At 41.9% G+C, this 25,739-nt stretch overlaps 1 protein-coding gene across 1 annotated transcript in view; it reads left to right on the top strand.

The window, feature by feature from the left end:
* Positions 1 to 289: 289 nt before the first annotated feature.
* LOC311122499 (integrin alpha-V-like) overlaps positions 290 to 25,739 on the top strand; it is a gene marked incomplete at its 5' end in the record, with an annotated part of 39,096 nt that continues 13,646 nt past the window's right edge. Inside the window, 9 exons of the mRNA XM_084196840.1 lie at positions 290 to 350; positions 1,041 to 1,148; positions 1,790 to 1,845; positions 11,474 to 11,628; positions 20,491 to 20,628; positions 21,375 to 21,442; positions 22,054 to 22,201; positions 24,425 to 24,517; positions 24,788 to 24,867. Coding sequence (XP_084052966.1) covers positions 290 to 350; positions 1,041 to 1,148; positions 1,790 to 1,845; positions 11,474 to 11,628; positions 20,491 to 20,628; positions 21,375 to 21,442; positions 22,054 to 22,201; positions 24,425 to 24,517; positions 24,788 to 24,867 — 907 coding nt within the window. The remainder of the gene's footprint in view (positions 351 to 1,040; positions 1,149 to 1,789; positions 1,846 to 11,473; positions 11,629 to 20,490; positions 20,629 to 21,374; positions 21,443 to 22,053; positions 22,202 to 24,424; positions 24,518 to 24,787; positions 24,868 to 25,739) is intronic.

Here is a 25,739-nt window from a genome sequence, read left to right as displayed (position 1 = left end):
ACAGACAAAGCCGTTCTATACAGGTGCAGTAGTGTTGCAGACAAAGCCGTTCTATACAGGTGCAGTAGTGGTGCAGACAAAGCCGTTTTATACAGGTACAGTAGTGGTGCAGACAAAGCCGTTCTATACAGGTGCAGACAAAGCCGTTCTATACAGGTACAGTAGTGGTGCAGACAAAGCCGTTCTATACAGGTACAGTAGTGGTGCAGACAAAGCCGTTCTATACAGGTACAGTAGTGGTGCAGACAAAGCCGTTCTATACAGGTACAGACAAAGCCGTTCTATACAGGTGCAGTAGTGGTGCAGACAAAGCCGTTCTATAGTGGTGCAGACAAAGCCGTTCTATACAGGTGCAGACAAAGCCGTTCTACACAGGTACAGTAGTGGTGTGGTTTCCTTTCTTTGATGTTCCACATGCCTTCGATGTAACGTACTTTATGATCCAGCCCACCTAAACCATCCAAGGTGTTTTTGATTAATCTAAAGAATCCCACATGGTTTATATGCAATTAGTGGCACATTAAGCCTTAATAATGGTTTCTCATTTAAACGTGAATGCGTTTGGTGTACAAACTCTCATATTATACAGGTGGTCCCCACAACACAGACATATACAGTATAGATTTGACATGCCTACTGGACAACTCTATGGTGTCAACTGGTAAATTGAACCGATAGCTAAGCTCTATTGTTGTGGTCGTGACCGATGGGCCTTGGATATCAACGCTAACCCACGGATAGATCTGTGAGTTTAGTTCATACTGGCTGACTGGCTGTGAGAGCAGAGCTGCGCTGCTAGAAGTCTTTCAACAATAAGGTAATAAGACAGCAACGCCACACGTCTGATATTTTCCAGTTTAGGTTGCTCTTTTATTGAAAAAGCTTTATCAGAGCTGCTCCCTGTGCGGTTGTCAGATGTTGACCTGTCACTGGTGAGGTCTGACCTCAACACAGTGAGACCTTAGACTTTATTGAAGCTCACTGATGTTGACTTGAGGTCCCCCTGTGCTCACTGTTCTGGTCTGACCTCTGACCCCCAGGGCCCGGCCGGTCATCAGCGTTAACGCCACCCTGGACATCAGCCCTCAGATCCTCAACCCAGAGGAAAGGACCTGCAAACTGCCTGACGCTGACACTCAAGTGTCCTGGTGAGTAATCTAATTAGGTTTTCACTAGTTAAATAGAGAAGATATGGATGTCTGTGTGCGATGCATGGTCCATATCAGGGACTGCATTGATGGGGGGGGGGGGGGGGGGGGGGGGGGGGTTTCTTCATTGAATACAGTCATGTTTAACTGTCAGACAGACTTCCTCTCTAGGGTCTGGTCACGTCATGTTAAACTGTCAGAAAGACTTCCTCTCTGGGAACGTCATGTTTAACTGTCAGACAGAATTCCTCTCTAGGGTCTGGTAACGTCATGTTTAACTGTCAGACAGACAGAGCTGATGTAAGAACATGCAACATGTTTATCTGGTTACCGTTTGGTGCTGTATGCTTGTTCTGAGAACTGTAGAGAACTCTATAGCCTGTGCTTTAGAGTTGAATCTGATTCGTTTTCAGTGTTTTGAGAACTGTAGAGAACTCTATAGCCTGTGCTTTAGAGTTGAATCTGATTCGTTTTCAGTGTTTTGAGAACTGTAGAGAACTCTATAGCCTGTGCTTTAGAGTTGAATCTGATTCGTTTTCAGTGTTTTGAGAACTGTAGAGAACTCTATAGCCTGTGCTTTAGAGTTGAATCTGATTCGTTTTCAGTGTTTTTTGGTCACATTTTGTTTTGTCTCCCCTCAGTTTCAAAGTGAAGTACTGTCTTAAGGCGAGTGGGAGAGGCGCACCAGCCTCACTGAGTAAGTATCTGAAGGATATCTACTACCACCCTACACTACGTTGCATCCCTACGGGGCGTTGCTACTCAACAAACACTACTCTGAGATGAAGTGTTACAGCGTTTGCCCCCTATCCTGTCGACAAGCTGTGCTCTCAGAGAACTCCTGTTAGACCCCAAAACACAGCTATCTGACTGGCCATCTACTTCTTATGTCCCAAACGGCACCCTATTCCCTACGTAGTGCACTACTTTTGACCAGAGCCCTATGAACCCTGGTCAAAAGTAGTGCACTATAAAGGGAATAGGGTGCCACGTAGGATGCATAAAGTAGCTACAGCACCACAGCTCACTTCTGAGTCTCTGTATAGACATCCTGTCTGGCTGTACCCAGCCTGTTACCCAGCCTGTTACCCAGCCTGTTAGAGTATAGCTTCAGGCTAGCAGTGCAGCCTGTTAGAGTAGAGCTTCAGGCTATCAGTGCAGCCTGTTAGAGTATAGCTTCAGGCTAGCAGTGCAGCCTGTTAGAGTATAGCTTCAGGCTAGCAGAGCAGCCTGTTAGAGTATAGCTTCAGGCTAGCAGTGCAGCCTGTTAGAGTATAGCTTCAGGCTAGCAGAGCAGCCTGTTAGAGTATAGCTTCAGGCTAGCAGTGCAGCCTGTTAGAGTAAAGCTTCAGGCTAGCAGTGCAGCCTGTTAGATTATAGCTTCAGGCTAGCAGAGCAGCCTGTTAGATTATAGCTTCAGGCTAGCAGTGCAGCCTGTTAGATTATAGCTTCAGGCTAGCAGAGCAGCCTGTTAGATTATAGCTTCAGGCTAGCAGTGCAGCCTGTTAGATTATAGCTTCAGGCTAGCAGAGCAGCCTGTTAGATTATAGCTTCAGGCTAGCAGAGCAGCCTGTTAGAGTATAGCTTCAGGCTAGCAGTGCAGCCTGTTAGATTATAGCTTCAGGCTAGCAGAGCAGCCTGTTAGAGTATAGCTTCAGGCTAGCAGTGCAGCCTGTTAGAGTATAGCTTCAGGCTAGCAGTGCAGCCTGTTAGAGTATAGCTTCAGGCTATCAGTGCAGCCTGTTAGAGTATAGCTTCAGGCTAGCAGTGCAGCCTGTTAAGAGTATAGCTTCAGGCTAGCAGTGCAGCCTGTTAAGAGTATAGCTTCAGGCTATCAGTGCAGCCTGTTAGAGTATAGCTTCAGGCTATCAGTGCAGCCTGTTAGAGTATAGCTTCAGGCTAGCAGTGCAGCCTGTTAGAGTATAGCTTCAGGCTAGCAGTGCAGCCTGTTAGATTATAGCTTCAGGCTAGCAGTGCAGCCTGTTAGATTATAGCTTCAGGCTAGCAGTGCAGCCTGTTAGATTATAGCTTTGGGCTAGCAGTGCAGCCTGTTAGATTATTCAGGCTAGCAGTGCAGCCTGTTAGAGTATAGCTTCAGGCTAGCAGTGCAGCCTGTTAGAGTATAGCTTCAGGCTAGCAGTGCAGCCTGTTAGAGTATAGCTTCAGGCTAGCAGTGCAGCCTGTTAGAGTATAGCTTCAGGCTAGCAGTGCAGCCTGTTAGAGTATAGCTTCAGGCTAGCAGTGCAGCCTGTTAGAGCATAGCTTCAGGCTAGCAGAGTGAGCTCAGCTCAGTTCCCATTAAGACAGCCTGCTGGTTTTGAAAGGCCTCCATCCGGCCTTACATCAGTTACATGCCACCATGCTCTGCCAGCCTGTCTGTCTCTGTGTGTTACATGCCACCATGCTCTGCCAGCCTGTCTGTCTCTGTGTGTTACATGCCACCATGCTCTGCCAGCCTGTCTGTCTCTGTGTGTTACATGCCACCATGCTCTGCCAGCCTGTCTGTCTCTGTGTGTTACATGCCACCATGCTCTGCCAGCCTGTCTGTCTCTGTGTGTTACATGCCACCATGCTCTGCCAGCCTGTCTGTCTCTGTGTGTTACATGCCACCATGCTCTGCCAGCCTGTCTGTCTCTGTGTGTTACATGCCACCATGCTCTGCCAGCCTGTCTGTCTCTGTGTGTTACATGCCACCATGCTCTGCCAGCCTGTCTGTCTCTGTGTGTTACATGCCACCATGCTCTGCCAGCCTGTCTGTCTCTGTGTGTTACATGCCACCATGCTCTGCCAGCCTGTCTGTCTCTGTGTGTTACATGCCACCATGCTCTGCCAGCCTGTCTGTCTCTGTGTGTTACATGCCACCATGCTCTGCCAGCCTGTCTGTCTCTGTGTGTTACATGCCACCATGCTCTGCCAGCCTGTCTGTCTCTGTGTGTTACATGCCACCATGCTCTGCCAGCCTGTCTGTCTCTGTGTGTTACATGCCACCATGCTCTGCCAGCCTGTCTGTCTCTGTGTGTTACATGCCACCATGCTCTGCCAGCCTGTCTGTCTCTGTGTGTTACATGCCACCATGCTCTGCCAGCCTGTCTGTCTCTGTGTGTTACATGCCACCATGCTCTGCCAGCCTGTCTGTCTCTGTGTGTTACATGCCACCATGCTCTGCCAGCCTGTCTGTCTCTGTGTGTTACATGCCACCATGCTCTGCCAGCCTGTCTGTCTCTGTGTGTTACATGCCACCATGCTCTGCCAGCCTGTCTGTCTCTGTGTGTTACATGCCACCATGCTCTGCCAGCCTGTCTGTCTCTGTGTGTTACATGCCACCATGCTCTGCCAGCCTGTCTGTCTCTGTGTGTTACATGCCACCATGCTCTGCCAGCCTGTCTGTCTCTGTGTGTTACATGCCACCATGCTCTGCCAGCCTGTCTGTCTCTGTGTGTTACATGCCACCATGCTCTGCCAGCCTGTCTGTCTCTGTGTGTTACATGCCACCATGCTCTGCCAGCCTGTCTGTCTCTGTGTGTTACATGCCACCATGCTCTGCCAGCCTGTCTGTCTCTGTGTGTTACATGCCACCATGCTCTGCCAGCCTGTCTGTCTCTGTGTGTGTGTTATGGCTCCCAGACCTGGGTTTTGCAACGGAAATGAAAACAGGCATTTATTATTGAACAAGTTCAGGTTGTCCCTCCCTACTTCAGTCAGTTTTTGGTCCGTCTGGGGCCTAATTAATAGGACCCAGTGCTGCATGGGAGACCGCAGACGACGCCCCCAATTCATTATTTCTCTCTGGGCCTTTGAACTTCTCCGCTCATGTCCCCTTGACTCCCCTCTAATGGGTTTCAGGAAACTAGAAATGTCTTATTCTAATAGCTACTGTTGCATGAAGCTAGAGGGACAGATAGCTGTGTTTTATGGTCTAAAAGGAGAAGCTAGAGGGACAGATAGCTGTGTTTTATGGTCTAAAAGGAGAAGCTAGAGGGACAGATAGCTGTGTTTTATGGTCTAAAAGGAGAAGCTAGAGGGACAGATAGCTGTGTTTTATGGTCTAAAAGGAGAAGCTAGAGGGACAGATAGCTGTGTTTTATGGTCTAAAAGGAGAAGCTAGAGGGACAGATAGCTGTGTTTTGTGGTTTAAAAGGAGAAGCTAGAGGGACAGATAGCTGTGTTTTATGGTCTAAAAGGAGAAGCTAGAGGGACAGATAGCTGTGTTTTATGGTCTAAAAGGAGAAGCTAGAGGGACAGATAGCTGTGTTTTGTGGTTTAAAAGGAGAGTTCTCTGTAAGTAGCCTATACGGCTCGCATTTTACATTTTTTTTTTACATTTTAGTCATTTAGCAGACGCTCTTATCCAGAGCGACTTACAGTTTAGTGAGTGCATACATTATTTATTTTTTATACTGGCCCCCCCCGTGGGAATCAAACCCACAACCCTGGCGTTGCAAACGCCATGCTCTACCAACTGAGCTACGTCCCATGCGTACAGTGGAGATGTAAACTCTGTATTTGAGCTATTTGTCCATCTTATCTGGAAATGATGTTGATCTAAGACCGCACTCAACAAGCAATATAGGACAATAAGCAAACAAGAAAATACTCATCCAGAGGCGGTGCTCCTAGTGGCCGGTGATTTTAATGCAGGGAAACTGAAATCCGTCTTACCTAATTTCTACCAGCATGTCACCTGTGCAACTAGAGGCAAAAAACTATAGATCACCTAGTCCTCCCACAGGAACGCATACAAAGCTCTTCCTCACCCTCCATTTGGCAAATATGATTCCAGCTTACAAGCAAAAACTCAAACAGGAAATGCCAGTGACACACTCAATACGGAAGTGGTCCGATGAAGTGGATGCTAAGCTACAGGACTGTTTCGCTAGCACAGACTGGAATATGTTTCGGGATTCATCTGATAACATTGAGGAGTTTACCACATCAGTCACCGGCTTCATTAATAAGTGCATCAACGACATCGTCCCCACAGTGACCGTACGTACATATCCCAACCAGAAGCAATGGATTACAGGCAACATCCGCACTGAGCTAAAGACTAGAGCTGCCACTTTCAAGGAGTGGGACACTAAGAAATCCCGCTACGCCCTCTGACGAACCATCAAACAGGCAAAGCATCAATACAGGACTAAAATCTAATCCTACTACACCGGCTCTGACGCTCGTCAGATGTGGCAGGGCTTGCAAACTATCACGGATTACAAAGAGAAACCCAGCCGCGAGCTGCCCAGTGATGTGAGACTACCAGACGAGATAAATGCCTTCTATGCTCGCTTCGAGGCAACCAACACTGAACCATGCATGAGAGCACCAGCTGTTCCGGACAACTGTGTGATCACGCTCTCCGTAGCCGATGTGAGTAAGACCTTTAAACAGGTTAACATTCACAAGGTTGCAGGGCCAGACGGATTACCAGGACGCGTACTCTGAGCATGCGCTGACCAACTGGCAAGTGTCTTCGCTGACATTTTCAACCTCTTCCTGACCCAGTCTGTAATACCTACATGCTTCAAGCACACCACCATTATCCCTGTGCGCAAGAACACCAAGGTAACCTGTCTAAATGGCTATCACCCTGTAGCACTCAAATTTGTAGCCATGAAAGGCTTTGAAAGGCTGGTCATGGCTCACATCAACACCATCATCCCAGACACCCTGGATCCACCCACAACCAGAATGAACATTTCTTTGCACTTTGCTAGTAAAAACAAAAGACAGGAACAACACACCCAGATTCTAATCTAATCAAATCGATTTATCTATCCGCCACCCTTCCTTCAAAATAACCCAGTTTCCCTGTAACAGTAAATCCATAGCACTTCCAGTACAATAGAACATATACAAATTCATAGCTCTTCATGAAGTCTTGAAACATGACCATTTAATTCACAGTAACATTCATTTAGTTGATTTCACGTTTTCATCTGTCTTTACAACTCCAACGGTGTCCATGCTCCCAGGGTTCTATGGGAATGTCCCTAACCAGAGAAAACTATAGATAAGATATGTTTGAGCCCTGTGATAGCCCACAAATGGTCAGCCATCCAAACAATGTAATAAATGGTGATTGAGCCATCACGCTGGGCCTTGGTGCCTGCAAGTCTCCAGTCACCAGTATCACCTTCTCTCATTCTTCCACTACACTCCCAGGTGGTGAGGGTAGGCAACAACACATTCGCCACGCTTAACCTCAACACAGGGGCCCCTCAGGGGTGCGTGCTTAGTCCCGTCCTGTACTCCCTGTATACCCATGACTGCGAGGCCAAGCACGACTCCAACACCATCATTACGTTTGCCGACGATACAAGGGTGGTAGGCCTGATCACCAACGACAATGAGACAGCCTATAGGGAGGAGGTCAGAGACCTGGCAGTGTGGTGCCAGGACCACAACCTCTTCCTCAACATCAGTAAGACAAAGGAGCTGATCGTGGGCTACAGGAAATGGAGGGCTGAGCACGCCCCCATTCACATCGACAGGGCTGTAGTGGAGCGGGTCGAGAGCTTCAAATTTCTCGGTGTCCAGGATCTATCATGGTCCAAACACACCAACACAGTCATGAAGAGGGCACGACAACACCTCCTCCCCCTCAGTAGGCTTAAAAGATTTGGCATGGGCACTCAGATCCTCAAAAAGTTCTACAGCTGCATCATTGACAGCATCTTGACTGGCTGCATCACCGCTTGGTATGGCAACTGCTTGGTTGCAGGGCCAGACGGTTGCAGGGCCAGACGGATTACCAGGACGCGTACTCTGAGCATGCGCTGACCAACTGGCAAGTGTCTTCGCTGACATTTTCAACCTCTTCCTGACCCAGTCTGTAATACCTACATGCTTCAAGTACACCACCATTATCCCTGTGCGCAAGAACACCAAGGTAACCTGTCTAAATGGCTATCACCCTGTAGCACTCAAATTTGTAGCCATGAAAGGCTTTGAAAGGCTGGTCATGGCTCACATCAACACCATCATCCCAGACACCCTGGATCCACCCACAACCAGAATGAACATTTCTTTGCACTTTGCTAGTAAAAACAAAAGACAGGAACAACACACCCAGATTCTAATCTAATCAAATCGATTTATCTATCCGCCACCCTTCCTTCAAAATAACCCAGTTTCCCTGTAACAGTAAATCCATAGCACTTCCAGTACAATAGAACATATACAAATTCATAGCTCTTCATGAAGTCTTGAAACATGACCATTTAATTCACAGTAACATTCATTTAGTTGATTTCACGTTTTCATCTGTCTTTACAACTCCAACGGTGTCCATGCTCCCAGGGTTCTATGGGAATGTCCCTAACCAGAGAAAACTATAGATAAGATATGTTTGAGCCCTGTGATAGCCCACAAATGGTCAGCCATCCAAACAATGTAATAAATGGTGATTGAGCCATCACGCTGGGCCTTGGTGCCTGCAAGTCTCCAGTCACCAGTATCACCTTCTCTCATTCTTCCACTACACTCCCAGGTGGTGAGGGTAGGCAACAACACATTCGCCACGCTTAACCTCAACACAGGGGCCCCTCAGGGGTGCGTGCTTAGTCCCGTCCTGTACTCCCTGTATACCCATGACTGCGAGGCCAAGCACGACTCCAACACCATCATTACGTTTGCCGACGATACAAGGGTGGTAGGCCTGATCACCAACGACAATGAGACAGCCTATAGGGAGGAGGTCAGAGACCTGGCAGTGTGGTGCCAGGACCACAACCTCTTCCTCAACATCAGTAAGACAAAGGAGCTGATCGTGGGCTACAGGAAATGGAGGGCTGAGCACGCCCCCATTCACATCGACAGGGCTGTAGTGGAGCGGGTCGAGAGCTTCAAATTTCTCGGTGTCCAGGATCTATCATGGTCCAAACACACCAACACAGTCATGAAGAGGGCACGACAACACCTCCTCCCCCTCAGTAGGCTGAAAAGATTTGGCATGGGCACTCAGATCCTCAAAAAGTTCTACAGCTGCATCATTGACAGCATCTTGACTGGCTGTATCACCGCTTGGTATGGCAACTTCTTGGCGTCCAACCGCAAGGCGCTACAGAGGGTAGTGTGTACGGCCCAGTACATCGCTGGGGCCGAGCTCCCTGCCATCAAAGGAAGGCCCTAAAAATGGTCAAAGACTCCAGCCACCCAAGTCATAGACTGTTCTCTCTGCTACCATACGGCGAACCGTACCGATGCACCAAGTCGGGAACCAACAGGACCCTGAACAGCTTCTAGCCCTGAGCCATAAGACTGCTAAATAGATAGTTAAATAGTTAAAGGGATACTTCTCTGTACAGAGAGACATAAAAATGGTGTCCACAAGTTCATCTGACTCTGGGGAAGTGGATAAAGGGCCTCATTGCCAAAATCCCCAAGTATCCCTTTAACCAAATAGCTACCCGGAATATCTGCATTGACCCTTTTTGCACAAACTTTTTTACTCATCACATACTCTGCTGCTGCTGTTTACTATCTATCCTGTTGCATAGTCACTTTATTCCTATTTATAAACTCAGCAAAAAAAGAAACGTCCCTTTTTCAGGACCCTGTCTTTCAAAGATAATTCGTAAAAATCCAAATAACTTCACAGATCTTAATTATAAAAGGTTTAAACACTGTTTCCCATGCTTGTTCAATGAACCATAAACAATTAATGAACATGCACCTGTGGAACGGTCGTTAAGACACTAACAGCTTACAGATGGTAGGCAATTAAGGTCACAGTTATGAAAACTTAGGACACTAAAGAGGTCTTTCTACTGACTCTGAAAAACACCAAAAGAAAGATGCCCAGGGTCCCTGCTCATCTGCGTGAACGTGCCTTAGGCATGCTGCAAGGAGGCATGAGGACTGCAGATGTTGCCAGGGCAATAAATTGCAATGTCCGTACTGTGAGACGCCTAAGACAGCGCTACAGGGAGACAGGACGGACAGCTGATCGTCCTCGCAGTGGCAGACCGCCTGCAAAGGATCGGTACATCCGAACATCACACCTGCGGGACAGGTACAGGATGGCAACAACAACTGCCCGAGTTACACCAGGAACGCACAATCCCTCCATCAGTGCTCAGACTGTCCGCAATAGACTGAGAGAGGCTGGACTGAGGGCTTGTAGGCCTGTTGTAAGGCAGGTCCTCACCAGACATCACCATTAACAAAGTTGCCTATGGGCACAAACCCACCGTCGCTGGACCAGACAGGACTGGCAAAAAGTGCTCTTCACCGACGAGTCGCGGTTTTGTCTCACCAGGGGTGATGGTCGGATTCGTGTTTATCGTCGAAGGGTCCGTCATGGTCTGGGGCGGTGTGTCACAGCATCATCGGACTGAGCTTGTTGTCATTGCAGGCAATCTCAACGCTGTGCGTTACAGGGAAGACATCCTCCTCCCTCATGTGGTACCCTTCCTGCAGGCTCATCCTGACATGACCCTCCAGCATGACAATGCCACCAGCCATACTGCTCGTTCTGTGCGTGATTTCCTGCAAGACATGAATGTCAGTGTTCTGCCATGGCCAACGAAGAGCACGGATCTCAATCCCATTGAGCACTTCTGGGACCTGTTGGATCGGAGGGTGAGGGCTAGGGCCAATCCCCCCAGAAATGTCTGGGAACTTGCAGGTGCCTTGGTGGAAGAGTGGGGTAACATCTCACAGCAAGAACTGGCAAATCTGGTGCAGTCCATGAGAAGGAGATTCACTGCAGTACTTAATGCAGCTGGTGGCCACACCAGATACTTACTGTTACTTTTGATTTTGACCCCCCCCCCCTTGTTCAGGGACACATTATTCAATTTCTGTTAGTCACATGTCTGTGGAACTTGTTCAGTTTATGTCTCAGTTGTTGAATCTTGTTATGTTCATAAAAATATTTACACATGATAAGTTTGCTGAAAATAAACGCAGTTGACAGTGAGAGGACGTTTCTTTTTTTGCTGAGTTCTACCACAATTACCTTGGTACCCCTGCACATCGACTCGGTACTGGTAACCCGTGTATATAGCCAAATTATCGTTACTCATTGTGTATTTAATATTACTTTTATTATTACGTGTTATTACTTTTCAATTATTTCTCTATTTTCTTTCTCTCTGCATTGTTGGGATGGGCCCGTAAGGAAGCATATCACCTGTTAGTCTACACACTGTTGATACGAAGCATGTGACAAATAAAATTAGATTAGATTTTGTCTTTCGGAAATGAGTAATTCCCCTGAAGTCATTGCTTATATCACACTAGTGCCATGAATGTAAAACTAGCTCTCAGTGACTGTGTGTCACTAACCAGGCCTCATGTTTGCCGTCTGTCTGTGTCCTTGTCAGCGTTCCAGGTTCACCTTGTCCTGGACAGACTCAAACACAAGGGGGCGACAAAGAGAGTTCTGTTCCTCCACAGCAAGACGTCCCAGTACACCAAGAACATGACGGTCAGCAACGGCCAAGGACCAGCCTGCGAGGAGCAGGAAGCCTTCCTCATAGTGAGTTACTATTGTTAAGTATTGCTCTAGGCCACAGGTGTCCTCCGTGTAGCTCAGTCGGTAGGGCATGGCGCTTGGAACGCCAGGGTTGTGGGTTCGATTCCCACGGGGGGGCAGTATAAAAAATGTATGCACTCACTAACTGTAAGTCGCTCTGGATAAGAGCGTCTGCTAAAATTACTAAAATGTGTCAAACTCATTCCACAGAGGGCCGAATGTCTGCGGGTCTTCGCTTGTCCTTGATTGATTAATTATGGTCACTAATTAGTAAGGAATTCCCCTCACCTGGTTGAATAGGACTTAATTGAAAGGAAAAACCTGCAGACACTTGGCCCTCCATGGAATGAGTTTGACAACCCCTGCTGTAGTCCTTCCTTATAGAGATGCTGAGCAATAGACTTTATTGTCCTGTGTGCATGTGTTCATGGAATGTGTTGAGCACTCTAATACCCTTTACACAGTACTGAGCTGAACCAAGGTCGAGCTGCACTATGTTGGCCTGGCCCAAGGTCGAGCTGCACTATGTTGGCCAGGCCCAAGGTCGAGCTGCACTATGTTGGCCTGGCCCAAGGTCGAGCTGCACTATGTTGGCCTGGCCCAAGGTCGAGCTGCACTATGTTGGCCAGGCCCAAGGTCGAGCTGCACTATGTTGGCCTGGCCCAAGGTCGAGCTGCACTATGTTGGCCTGTCCCGTAGTTCCTCTAGCCATAATGGAGAGGACAATGTGAAAGAACATAGCTGTGACAGGACAGTATGGACTGGTCGGCATGACTCCTACATTTACAGCTTCACTGATTTGTTTACTGTTTACTTCACTTTTACTAAACCCTACTAGGGATGGTCATGAGTAATTGAGTACTCGAACGGACATCAAAACTCAAACTTTAACCAGAGATTTAAAAAAATAAAAATAATTCTAAGCTATTTGGTGGAATTCCCCACATCAGTACACCACCAGCCTGTACCGTTGACACCAGGCAGGATGGGGCCATGGACTCATGCTGCTTATGCCAAATCCTGACTCTGCCATCAGCATGACGTAACAGCATTCATCGGACCAGGCAATGTTTTTCCACTGGAGCCGCTTCTTCTTGTTTTTAGCTGATAGGAGTGGAACCCGGTGTGGTCGTCTGCTGCAACAGCCCCGTCCGTGACAAGGATCGACAAGTTGTGCGTTCCGAGACGCCGTTCTGCACACCACTACTGCGCTGTTATTTGCCTCTTTGTGGCCCGCCTGTTAGCTTGCATGATTCCTGCCATTTTCCTTTGACCTCTCTCGTCAACGAGCTGTTTTTGCCCCGTAGGACTGCCGCTGACTTGATGTTTTTTTTGTTTGTTGCACCATTCTTTGTAAATCCTACACACTGTCACTCAGGAGGGCAGCCGTTTCTGAGATACTGGAACCGGCACGACTGGCGCTGACGATTATACCACGCTCAAAGTTGCTTAGGTCACTTGTTTTTTGCCCATTCTAACGTTCAATCAAACAGTAACTGAACATCTCGATGCCTGTCTGCCTGAACGGGGTGGCGTACCTGATAAACTGTCCGGTGAGTGTGTGTTCCAATGACGAGCTGCAGTTTGGGAATAGTTGCTTCCCGTCTATCTTCTTCTTGGGCTACTTTGCGAACTGCTTGTGCCATTAAGAAATGGTTAGCCTGGGCTATAACCCCCTTAAACATAGACAGGTTCCACACTGAAAATATGTAAAGGAAATATGTAAAAACATTAGTTTGATGAAGACAGAGAGATATTTTCATCAGAATCATTAAGCCTAGGCCTACTCACCAAAACAGATGTCGTGGCCGTAATTCATCACCAGACAGTGTTCGATGTGGAATTGTTCATCCATGTTGAAAATGACAAAGAACAGGCAGAATAAACCAAATTGAACGTCTGTATATATATATATATATATATATATATATATATATATATATATATATATATATATATATATATATATATATGTATATATATAAATGATTTTGGTTCGTAAACCTGAATAAATGTTCTTTAAACTCGCCAAACTGAGACCCGTTTCAAATTATCACTCTGAGAAAAACTGTTCTATATTATTCTGTTAAATTACATCATGTTTTTTACATCTAAAAATATAAAATACGTATGTCTTGTCTGTGATAAGGGCTCAGGAAATAGGACCGTATTGTCTGCTAAATGAACAAAACATGTCTATTCCATTGCAGCTACAGGATTCTACAAGCAAGCACCATTACTGAAGTTACTGCCTTTTTGAAGATTGTGTTCCATGATATAATATAACCAGTTGATATTATGGTCAGCTGGTAGAGCACGGCGCTTGTAACGCCAGGGTAGTGGGTTCGATCCCCGGGACCACCCATACACAAAAAAAAATGTATGCACACATGACTGTAAGTCGCTTTGGATAAAAGCGTCTGCTAAGTGACATATTATTATTACTATTACAGATTGTGTTCCACTATATAATATAACCAGTTGATATTACAGATTGTGTTCCATGATATAATATAACCAGTTGATATTACAGATTGTGTTCCATGATATAATATAACCAGTTGATATTACAGATTGTGTTCCATGATATAATATAACCAGTTGATATTACAGATTGTGTTCCATTATATAATATAACCAGTTGATTTTACAGATTGTGTTCCATGATATAATATAACCAGTTGATATTACAGATTGTGTTCCATGATATAATATAACCAGTTGATATTACAGATTGTGTTCCATGATATAATATAACCAGTTGATATTACAGATTGTGTTCCATTATATAATATAACCAGTTGATATTACAGATTGTGTTCCATGATATAATATAACCAGTTGATATTACAGATTGTGTTCCATGATATAATATAACCAGTTGATATTACAGATTGTGTTCCATGATATAATATAACCAGTTGATATTACAGATTGTGTTCCACTATATAACATAACCAGTTGATATTACAGATTGTGTTCCATGATATAATATAACCAGTTGATTTTACAGATTGTGTTCCATGATATAATATAACCAGTTGATATTACAGATTGTGTTCCACTATATAATATAACCAGTTGATATTACAGATTGTGTTCCATGATATAACATAACCAGTTGATATTACAGATTGTGTTCCATGATATAATATAACCAGTTGATATTACAGATTGTGTCCCACTATATAATATAACCAGTTGATATTACAGATTGTGTTCCATGATATAATATAACCAGTTGATATTACAGATTGTGTTCCATGATATAATATAACCAGTTGATATTACAGATTGTGTTCCATGATATAATATAACCAGTTGATATTACAGATTGTGTCCCACTATATAATATAACCAGTTGATATTACAGATTGTGTTCCACTATATAATATAACCAGTTGATATTACAGATTGTGTTCCATGATATAATATAACCAGTTGATATTACAGCTTGTGTTCCACTATATAATATAACCAGTTGATATTACAGATTGTGTTCCACTATATAATATAACCAGTTGATATTACAGATTGTGTTCCACTATATAATATAACCAGTTGATATTACAGATTGTGTTCCATGATATAATATAACCAGTTGATAATACAGATTGTGTTCCATGATATAATATAACCAGTTGATATTACAGATTGTGTTCCACTATATAATATAACCAGTTGATATTACAGATTGTGTTCCATGATATAATATAACCAGTTGATATTACAGATTATGTTCCACTATATAATATAACCAGTTGATATTACAGATTGTGTTCCACTATATAATATAACCAGTTGATATTACAGATTGTGTTCCATGATATAATATAACCAGTTGGTATTACAGATTGTGTTCCATGATATAATATAACCAGTTGATATTACAGATTGTGTTCCATGATATAATATAACCAGTTGATATTACAGATTGTGTTCCATTATATAATATAACCAGTTGATTTTACAGATTGTGTTCCATGATATAATATAACCAGTTGATATTACAGATTGTGTTCCATGATATAATATAACCAGTTGATATTACAGATTGTGTTCCATGATATAATATAACCAGTTGATATTACAGATTGTGTTCCATTATATAATATAACCAGTTGATATTACAGATTGTGTTCCATGATATAATATAACCAGTTGATATTACAGATTGTGTTCCATGATATAATATAACCAGTTGATATTACAGATTGTGTTCCATGATATAATATAACCAGTTGATATTACAGATTGTGTTCCACTATATAACATAACCAGTTGATATTACAGATTGTGTTCCATGATATAATATAACCAGTTGATATTACAGATTGTGTTCCATGATATAATATAACCAGTTGATTTTACAGATTGTGTTCCATGATATAATATAACCAGTTGATATTACAGATTGTGTTCCACTATATAATATAACCAGTTGATATTACAGATTGTGTTCCATGATATAACATAACCAGTTGATATTACAGATTGTGTTCCATGATATAATATAACCAGTTGATATTACAGATTGTGTCCCACTATATAATATAACCAGTTGATATTACAGATTGTGTTCCATGATATAATATAACCAGTTGATATTACAGATTGTGTTCCATGATATAATATAACCAGTTGATATTACAGATTGTGTTCCATGATATAATATAACCAGTTGATATTACAGATTGTGTCCCACTATATAATATAACCAGTTGATATTACAGATTGTGTTCCACTATATAATATAACCAGTTGATATTACAGATTGTGTTCCATGATATAATATAACCAGTTGATATTACAGCTTGTGTTCCACTATATAATATAACCAGTTGATATTACAGATTGTGTTCCACTATATAATATAACCAGTTGATATTACAGATTGTGTTCCACTATATAATATAACCAGTTGATATTACAAATTGTGTTCCATGATATAATATAACCAGTTGATATTACAGATTGTGTTCCATGATATAATATAACCAGTTGATAATACAGATTGTGTTCCATGATATAATATAACCAGTTGATATTACAGATTGTGTTCCACTATATAATATAACCAGTTGATATTACAGATTGTGTTCCATGATATAATATAACCAGTTGATATTACAGATTGTGTTCCACTATATAATATAACCAGTTGATATTACAGATTGTGTTCCACTATATAATATAACCAGTTGATATTACAGATTGTGTTCCATGATATAATATAACCAGTTGGTATTACAGATTGTGTTCCACTATATAATATAACCAGTTGATATTACAGATTGTGTTCCACTATATAATATAACCAGTTGATATTTCAGATTGTGTTCCACTATATAATATAACCAGTTGATATTACAGATTGTGTTCCATGATATAATATAACCAGTTGATATTACAGATTGTGTTCCATGATATAATATAACCAGTTGATATTACAGATTGTGTTCCACTATATAATATAACCAGTTGATATTACAGATTCTGTTCCACTATATAATATAACCAGTTGATATTACAGATTGTGTTCCACGATATAATATAACCAGTTGATATTACAGATTGTGTTCCATGATATAATATAACCAGTTGATATTACAGATTGTGTTCCATGATATAATATAACCAGTTGATATTACAGATTGTGTTCCATGATATAATATAACCAGTTGATATTACAGATTGTGTTCCACTATATAATATAACCAGTTGATATTACAGATTGTGTTCCATTATATAATATAACCAGTTGATATTACAGATTGTGTTCCACTATATAATATAACCAGTTGATATTACAGATTGTGTTCCATTATATAATATAACCAGTTGATATTACAGATTGTGTTCCACTATATAATATAACCAGTTGATATTACAGATTGTGTTCCACTATATAATATAACCAGTTGATATTACAGATTGTGTTCCATGATATAATATAACCAGTTGATATTACAGATTGTGTTCCACTATATAATATAACCAGTTGATATTACAGATTGTGTTCCATTATATAATATAACCAGTTGATTTTACAGATTGTGTTCCATGATATAATATAACCAGTTGATATTACAGATTGTGTTCCATGATATAATATAACCAGTTGATATTACAGATTGTGTTCCATGATATAATATAACCAGTTGATATTACAGATTGTGTTCCATGATATAATATAACCAGTTGATATTACAGATTGTGTTCCACTATATAATATAACCAGTTGATATTACAGATTGTGTTCCATGATATAACATAACCAGTTGATATTACAGATTGTGTTCCACTATATAACATAACCAGTTGATATTACAGATTGTGTTCCATTATATAATATAACCAGTTGATATTACAGATTGTGTTCCATGATATAACATAACCAGTTGATATTACAGATTGTGTTCCACTATATAATATAACCAGTTGATATTACAGATTGTGTTCCATGATATAATATAACCAGTTGATATTACAGATTGTGTTCCACTATATAATATAACCAGTTGATATTACAGATTGTGTTCCATGATATAATATAACCAGTTGATATTACAGATTGTGTTCCATGATATAATATAACCAGTTGATATTACAGATTGTGTTCCATGATATAATATAACCAGTTGATATTACAGATTGTGTTCCATGATATAACATAACCAGTTGATATTACAGATTGTGTTCCATGATATAATATAACCAGTTGATATTACAGATTGTGTTCCATGATATAATATAACCAGTTGATATTACAGATTGTGTTCCACTATATAATATAACCAGTTGATATTACAGATTGTGTTCCATGATATAATATAACCAGTTGATATTACAGATTGTGTTCCATGATATAATATAACCAGTTGATATTACAGATTGTGTTCCATGATATAATATAACCAGTTGATATTACAGATTGTGTTCCATGATATAATATAACCAGTTGATATTACAGATTCTGTTCCACTATATAATATAACCAGTTGATATTACAGATTGTGTTCCATGATATAATATAACCAGTTGATATTACAGATTGTGTTCCATGATATAATATAACCAGTTGATATTACAGATTGTGTTCCATGATATAATATAACCAGTTGATATTACAGATTGTGTTCCATGATATAATATAACCAGTTGATTTTACAGATTGTGTTCCATGATATAATATAACCAGTTGATATTACAGATTGTGTTCCATGATATAATATAACCAGTTGATATTACAGATTGTGTTCCATGATATAATATAACCAGTTGATATTACAGATTGTGTTCCATGATATAATATAACCAGTTGATATTACAGATTGTGTTCCACTATATAATATAACCAGTTGATATTACAGATTGTGTTCCATGATATAATATAACCAGTTGATATTACAGATTGTGTTCCACTATATAATATAACCAGTTGATTATTTCAGATTGTGTTCCACTATATAATATAACCAGTTGATATTACAGATTGTGTTCCATGATATAATATAACCAGTTGATATTACAGATTGTGTTCCATGATATAATATAACCAGTTGATATTACAGATTGTGTTCCATGATATAATATAACCAGTTGATATTACAGATTGTGTTCCATGATATAATATAACCAGTTGATATTACAGATTGTGTTCCATGATATAATATAACCAGTTAATATTACAGATTGTGTTCCATGATATAATATAACCAGTTGATATTACAGATTGTGTTCCACTATATAATATAACCAGTTGATATTACAGATTGTGTTCCATGATATAATATAACCAGTTGATATTACAGATTGTGTTCCATGATATAATATAACCAGTTGATATTACAGATTGTTTTCCATGATATAATATAACCAGTTGATATTACAGATTGTGTTCCATGATATAATATAACCAGTTGATATTACAGATTGTGTTCCACTATATAATATAACCAGTTGATATTACAGATTGTGTTCCATTATATAATATAACCAGTTGATTTTACAGATTGTGTTCCATGATATAATATAACCAGTTGATATTACAGATTGTGTTCCATGATATAATATAACCAGTTGATATTACAGATTGTGTTCCATGATATAATATAACCAGTTAATATTACAGATTGTGTTCCATGATATAATATAACCAGTTGATATTACAGATTGTGTTCCATGATATAATATAACCAGTTGATATTACAGATTGTGTTCCATGATATAATATAACCAGTTGATATTACAGATTGTGTTCCATGATATAATATAACCAGTTGATATTACAGATTCTGTTCCATGATATAATATAACCAGTTGATATTACAGATTGTGTTCCATGATATAATATAACCAGTTGATATTACAGATTGTGTTCCAGGAGATAATATAACCAGTTGATATTACAGATTGTGTTCCATGATATAATATAACCAGTTGATATTACAGATTCTGTTCCATGATATAATATAACCAGTTGATATTACAGATTCAATAGAATAATATTAAATGTCTCTGTGGGGAAGCATTAGAGTCAACATGGGCCAGCATCCCTGTGGAACGCTTTCGACACCTTGGGGGGGGTGCAACTGAATATTAGGAAGGTGTTCTTAATGTTTTGTACACTCAGTGTAGAAAGAATAGTTGTGTGTCAAATGAGCTCCAAAGTGCTCCTAACATACCTAAAGCAGACATTTGTTTCATTCCTAGGGGTTTTGATTTATACAACCTTAAACAGGAACCGATCTGGCTACCAGGCTATACAGTATTTTCCTTCCATTTTGTGATCAATAGAATAGTTAGCTATGTGTAATATTTGAAATGCCCATCCCTAAACCCAACCCCCTCTCTGCTCTGCAGGATGACTCTGAGTTCCGGGACAAGATCACTCCCATCTCTGTGTTCATGGAGTTCAGTTTGGACTACCAGCAGGCTGCAGATAAGACCGGCCTACTGCCTATCGTGGATCTGACTGCCCCCACCAACATCTCCAAACAGGTACACATACGTCTTTAACCAAGTCTACGTCCCAAAAGGCACCCCTATTCCCGATTATAGTGCACTACGTTTACTACAGGCTCTGGTCAAAAGTAGTGCACTATGTAGGGAATAGGGTGCCATTTGGGAAGGGCAATAACTGTTGTGATCAGGTATAGAGTAGCACATGGTGAGTAGGAGAGGTGGGTCACATGGTGAAAAGGGGAGGTGGGTCACATGGTGAGTAGGAGAGGTGGGTCACATGGTGAGTAGGAGAGGTGGGTCACATGGTCACATGGTTAGTAGGAGAGGTGGGTCACATGGTTAGTAGGAGAGTTGAGTCACATGGTGAGTAGGAGAGTTGAGTCACATGGTGAGTAGGAGAGGTGGGTCACATGGTGAGTAGGAGAGGTGGGTCACATGGTGAGTAGGAGAGGTGGATCACATGGTGAGTAAGAGAGGTGGGTCACATGGTGAGTAGGAGAGGTGGATCACATGGTGAGTAGGAGAGGTGGGTCACATGGTCACATGGTGAGTAGGAGAGGTGGGTCACATGGTTAGTAGGAGAGTTGGATCACATGGTGAGTAGGAGAGGTGGATCACATGGTGAGTAGGAGAGGTGGGTCACATGGTGAGTAGGAGAGGTGGGTCACATAGTGGATCACGTGGTTAGTAGGAGAGGTGGGTCACATGGTCATATGGTGAGTAGGAGGGTGGGTCAAGTTTTTTGGGTAAACAAACTGTCTACTTGTGACAATGTTTTTCAGGCCCATATCCTACTGGACTGTGGAGATGACAACATCTGTAAGCCAGACCTCCAGCTGTCTGTATTGAGGTGAGCGCACCTCCTCCTCCAGTATCTCATGCCACAGTCATTCATTCCTAACATAGTTAGCCAAGTCGAGCTGTTTTGGGCTGGTTACACATCCACCATAGTTGTTGAAACCATGCTGGAAAGGACAAAGTGATATAAAATATCTCAGCCAGCACAGTAAGGTTCTGGTTGACCATCTAGTGTGAATCAGGCATCAGTGAGATGGTCCTAACTTTTCCATTAGTTTTCTTTCTACCACCAGTGACCAGAAGGAGATTGTCCTAACTGAGTAAGGTTACAAAATCCCAGAAACCTTCCCAGAGTTTTCTGAAATCCTAGTTGGAGGATTCCCGTAATCAGGTGAGCATAATCAGGGAGGCAATCCTCCAACCAGGATTTCTGACAAACCTAGGAAGTTTGGCATAGCAAAATTATGGAAACTTTCCCAGAGTCTAACTCCATTCTGTCAATCCGATCTCTGACTTCCCCACTGACCAGAAGCAGATCATTCTGTTAACCCGATCTCTGACCTCCCCAGTGACCAGATGGAGATCATTCTGTTAACCCGATCTCTGACCTCCCCAGTGACCAGATGGAGATCATTCTGTTAATCCGATCTCTGACCTCCCCAGTGACCAGAAGGAGATCTACATAGGAGATGATAACCCCTTGACCCTGGAGGTGACAGCGGAGAACAGAGGAGAGGGGGCGTACGAGGCAGAGCTACATGTCTTCCTTCCTCCCCAGGCTGACTTCACTGGGGTCGTACGCAACAGTGAGGTAAAATAGAATAGTGGCCAGTGAAGACAACTAGGCCGATCTCTGCACCAGTGTGACAGATGTGATCATACTTTGTAACTCTCTTACATTGTGTTTTTTAAAGAAAGTACTGTCCAGCCTGCGATCCCAGTTGATTGGTGTTTATTTCTGACGATAGACACAAGGTAGAAGATTAGATGTGCAGGACAACAGTATGTTGATGGCTGTAGATTTGTGATTCGTCTTTTAGCATGGAAATACAGTGCCTTGCAAAAGTATTCATCCTCCTTGGCGTTTTTCCTATATTGATGCATTACAACCTGTAATGTAAATGGATTTCTATTTGGATTTCATGTAATGGACATACACAAAATAGTCCAGATTGGTGAAGTGAAATGAAAAAAATAAAGAACGGAAAAGTGGTGCGTGCATATGTATTCACCCCCTTTGCTATGAAGCCCCTAAATAAGATCTGGTGCAACCAATTACCTTCAGAAGTCACATAATTAGTTAAATAAAGTCCACCTGTGTGCAATCTAAGTGCCACATGATTGATCTCATTATATATACACCTGTTCTGAAAGGCCCCAGAGTCTGCAACACCACTAAGCAAGGGGCACCACCAAGGAAGCGGCACCATGAAGACCAAGGAGCTCTCCAAACAGGTCAGGGACAAAGTTGTGGAGAAGTACAGATCAGGGTTGGGTTATAAAAAAACAAAACATGTTTGGTGTTCGCCAAAAGGCATGTGGGAGACTGAGCTTGAGCTGTTTGGCCATCGAGGAAAACGCTATGTCTGGCGCAAACCCAACACCCCTCATCACCCTGAGAACACCATCCCCACATTGAAGCATGGTGATGGCAGCATCATGCTATGGGGATGTTTTTCATCGGCAGGGACTGGGAAACTTGTCAGAATTGAAGGAATGATGGATGGTGCTAAATACAGGGAAATTCTTGAGGGAAACCTGTTTCAGTCTTCCAGAGATTTGAGACTGGGATGGAGGTTCACCTTCCAGCAGGACAATGACCCTAAGCATACTGCTAAAGCAACACTCGAGTGGTTTAAGGGGAAATATTTAAATGTCTTGGAATGGCCTAGTCAAAGCCCAGACCTCAATCCAATTGAGAATCTGTGGTATGACTTAAAGATTGCTATACACCAGCGGAACCCATCCAACTTGAAGGAGCTGGAGCGGTTTTGCCTTGAAGAATGGGCAACAATCCCAATGGCTAGATGTGCCAAACTTATAGAGACATACCCCAAGAGACTTGCAGCTGTAATTGCTGCAAAAGGTGGCTCTACAAAGTATTGACTTATGCACGCTCAAGTTTTCTGTTTTTTTTTTAAATAAAAAATATTTTGCATCTTCAAAGTGGAAGGCATGTTTTGTAAATCAAATGATACAATCCCCCAAAAAATCAATTTTACTTCCAGGTTGTAAGGCAACAAAATAGGAAAAATGCCAAGGGGGGTGAATACTTTCGCAAGTCACTGTAACTGTGAATTAGCAGGGAGCTAATGACAATTAGAGAATGCTAGCTAACCTGCTCTTACAGCAATAACATACAAACGCACATCCCAGGATTCCCCCAATATCTACCTGGCGCCGTTCACATACTGTGTCTATAGGAATACATAAACATGAAATACATTTTTTCTGCAGTGTCAGGTGGAAACATAACCAACCCTGTAATTTACAGTGAGTGTATGAAACATTAGGAACACCCTTTTGCCCTCAGAACAGCCTCAATTCGTCGGGTCGTGGACTCTACAAGGTGTCGAAAGCGATCCACAGGGATACTGGCCCACGTTGACTCCAATGCTTCCCACAGTTGTGTCAAGTTGGCTGGATGTCTTTTGGGTGGTGGACCATACTTGATACGGGAAACTGTTGAGCGCGGAAAAAACCCAGCAGCATTGCCGTTCTTGATCCACTCAAACCGGTGCGCCTGGCACCTACTACCATACCCCGTTCAAAGGCACTTAAATATTTTGTCTTGCCCATTCACCCTCTGAATGGCACACATACACTACCGGTCAAAAGGTTTAGAACACCGACTCATTCAAGGGTTTTTTCTTTATTGGTACTATTTCTACATTGTAGAATAATAGCGAAGACATCAAAACTATGAAATAACACGTATGGAATCATGTAGTAACCAAAAAAGGTGTTAAACAAATCAAAATATATTTTATATACCAGGCGCACCGGTTTATTTTGTCGTGTTTCTCCCTTCCAGACTCTGTCGAGACTGTCCTGTGCCTACAAGACAGAGAACCAGACCAGGGTGGTGGTGTGTGACCTGGGGAACCCCATGAAAGGAGGAACTAAGGTGAGTGGACGGAGAGAGAAGATGGTGACAGTCCTGTTGACCTGAATGGGGATTTTATTTCTATGACGGGTGTCGACGGACACCTAGTCAGCACCATTTCACCAGGTCAAATTCCCGGTACATATGAATGTACTTTGTGAATAAAGTTGATTCCGATTTTTCTGATCAGAGGGTGCGTTTAAACAGGCCGCCCAATTCTGATCTTTTATTGGCAAAAGATCTGATCTGAATGGTGATGATCCTGATGTTGTGGTGTGTTGTCGTCTTCAGGTGCTGGCCGGTCTGCGCTTCAGCGTTCACCAGCTCTCCGAGCAGGACACATCTGTCAAGTTTGACCTGCAGATACAGAGGTAATGATCTGGTAACAAAGGGTTCAGAATACCGTTATTCTTATAGCTTATGGAAATAAAATAACTTTGCTGAGCTTTATTTTCTAACAACTGGGTATGTATACAAGTCTCTGTTGCAAGAGATGTAATCTTAATGAGCTTAACCTGTGTAAATATAATAATGAAACAGTGTCTCACACATCGAATGGTCTGTTATGAGTTTCATTCATAAAGTTAGTTAGGACCTAATTTGACTAAAGTGCTTTTAGAGAAGAGACTACCTATGCTCTCTCCACACACATCCTGACTCTGTGGAAACAGAGACAGTTTGAGACTAAAGGTGTATTCCCAAATAGCACCCAACTCCCTATCGACCAGAGCGAAAGTAGTGCACTACATAGGGAATAGGGGGGCCTTTTTTGGGATGCATAGTAAGGCATGGTGTCTCTGTCGTCCCTGGTTGGATTCAAAGGGGCTTGTAAATGACAGAGTAGCTGTATCCTCTGTATATCCTGTAAATGACAGAGTAGGTGTATCCTCTGGATATCCTGTAAATGACAGAGTAGCTGTATCCTCTGGATATCCTGTAAATGACAGAGTAGCTGTATCCTCTGGATATCCTGTAAATGACAGAGTAGCTGTATCCTCTGGATATCCTGTAAATGACAGAGTAGCTGTATCCTCTGGATATCCTGTTGTTAAACCTCTTATGTTTTACATTTTTTACATTTACGTCATTTAGCAGACGCTCTTATCCAGAGCGACTTACAAATCGGTGCATTCACCTTATAGCCAGTGGGAATGATAGGCTCTCTACCCATGCTGCCTTATTCTGTTGACCAAAGTCACCGTTGAATTGTTTAGAATAGTTGAGAGTGTCTGGAGGAGTTGTT

This window comes from Coregonus lavaretus, assembly GCF_964263955.1.
Source record: "Coregonus lavaretus genome assembly, contig: HAP1_SCAFFOLD_4549, whole genome shotgun sequence".
Lineage (NCBI taxonomy): Eukaryota > Metazoa > Chordata > Actinopteri > Salmoniformes > Salmonidae > Coregonus > Coregonus lavaretus.
Note: the sequence above shows the minus strand (reverse complement) of the source record. Positions and strands in the feature narration are given on the sequence as shown.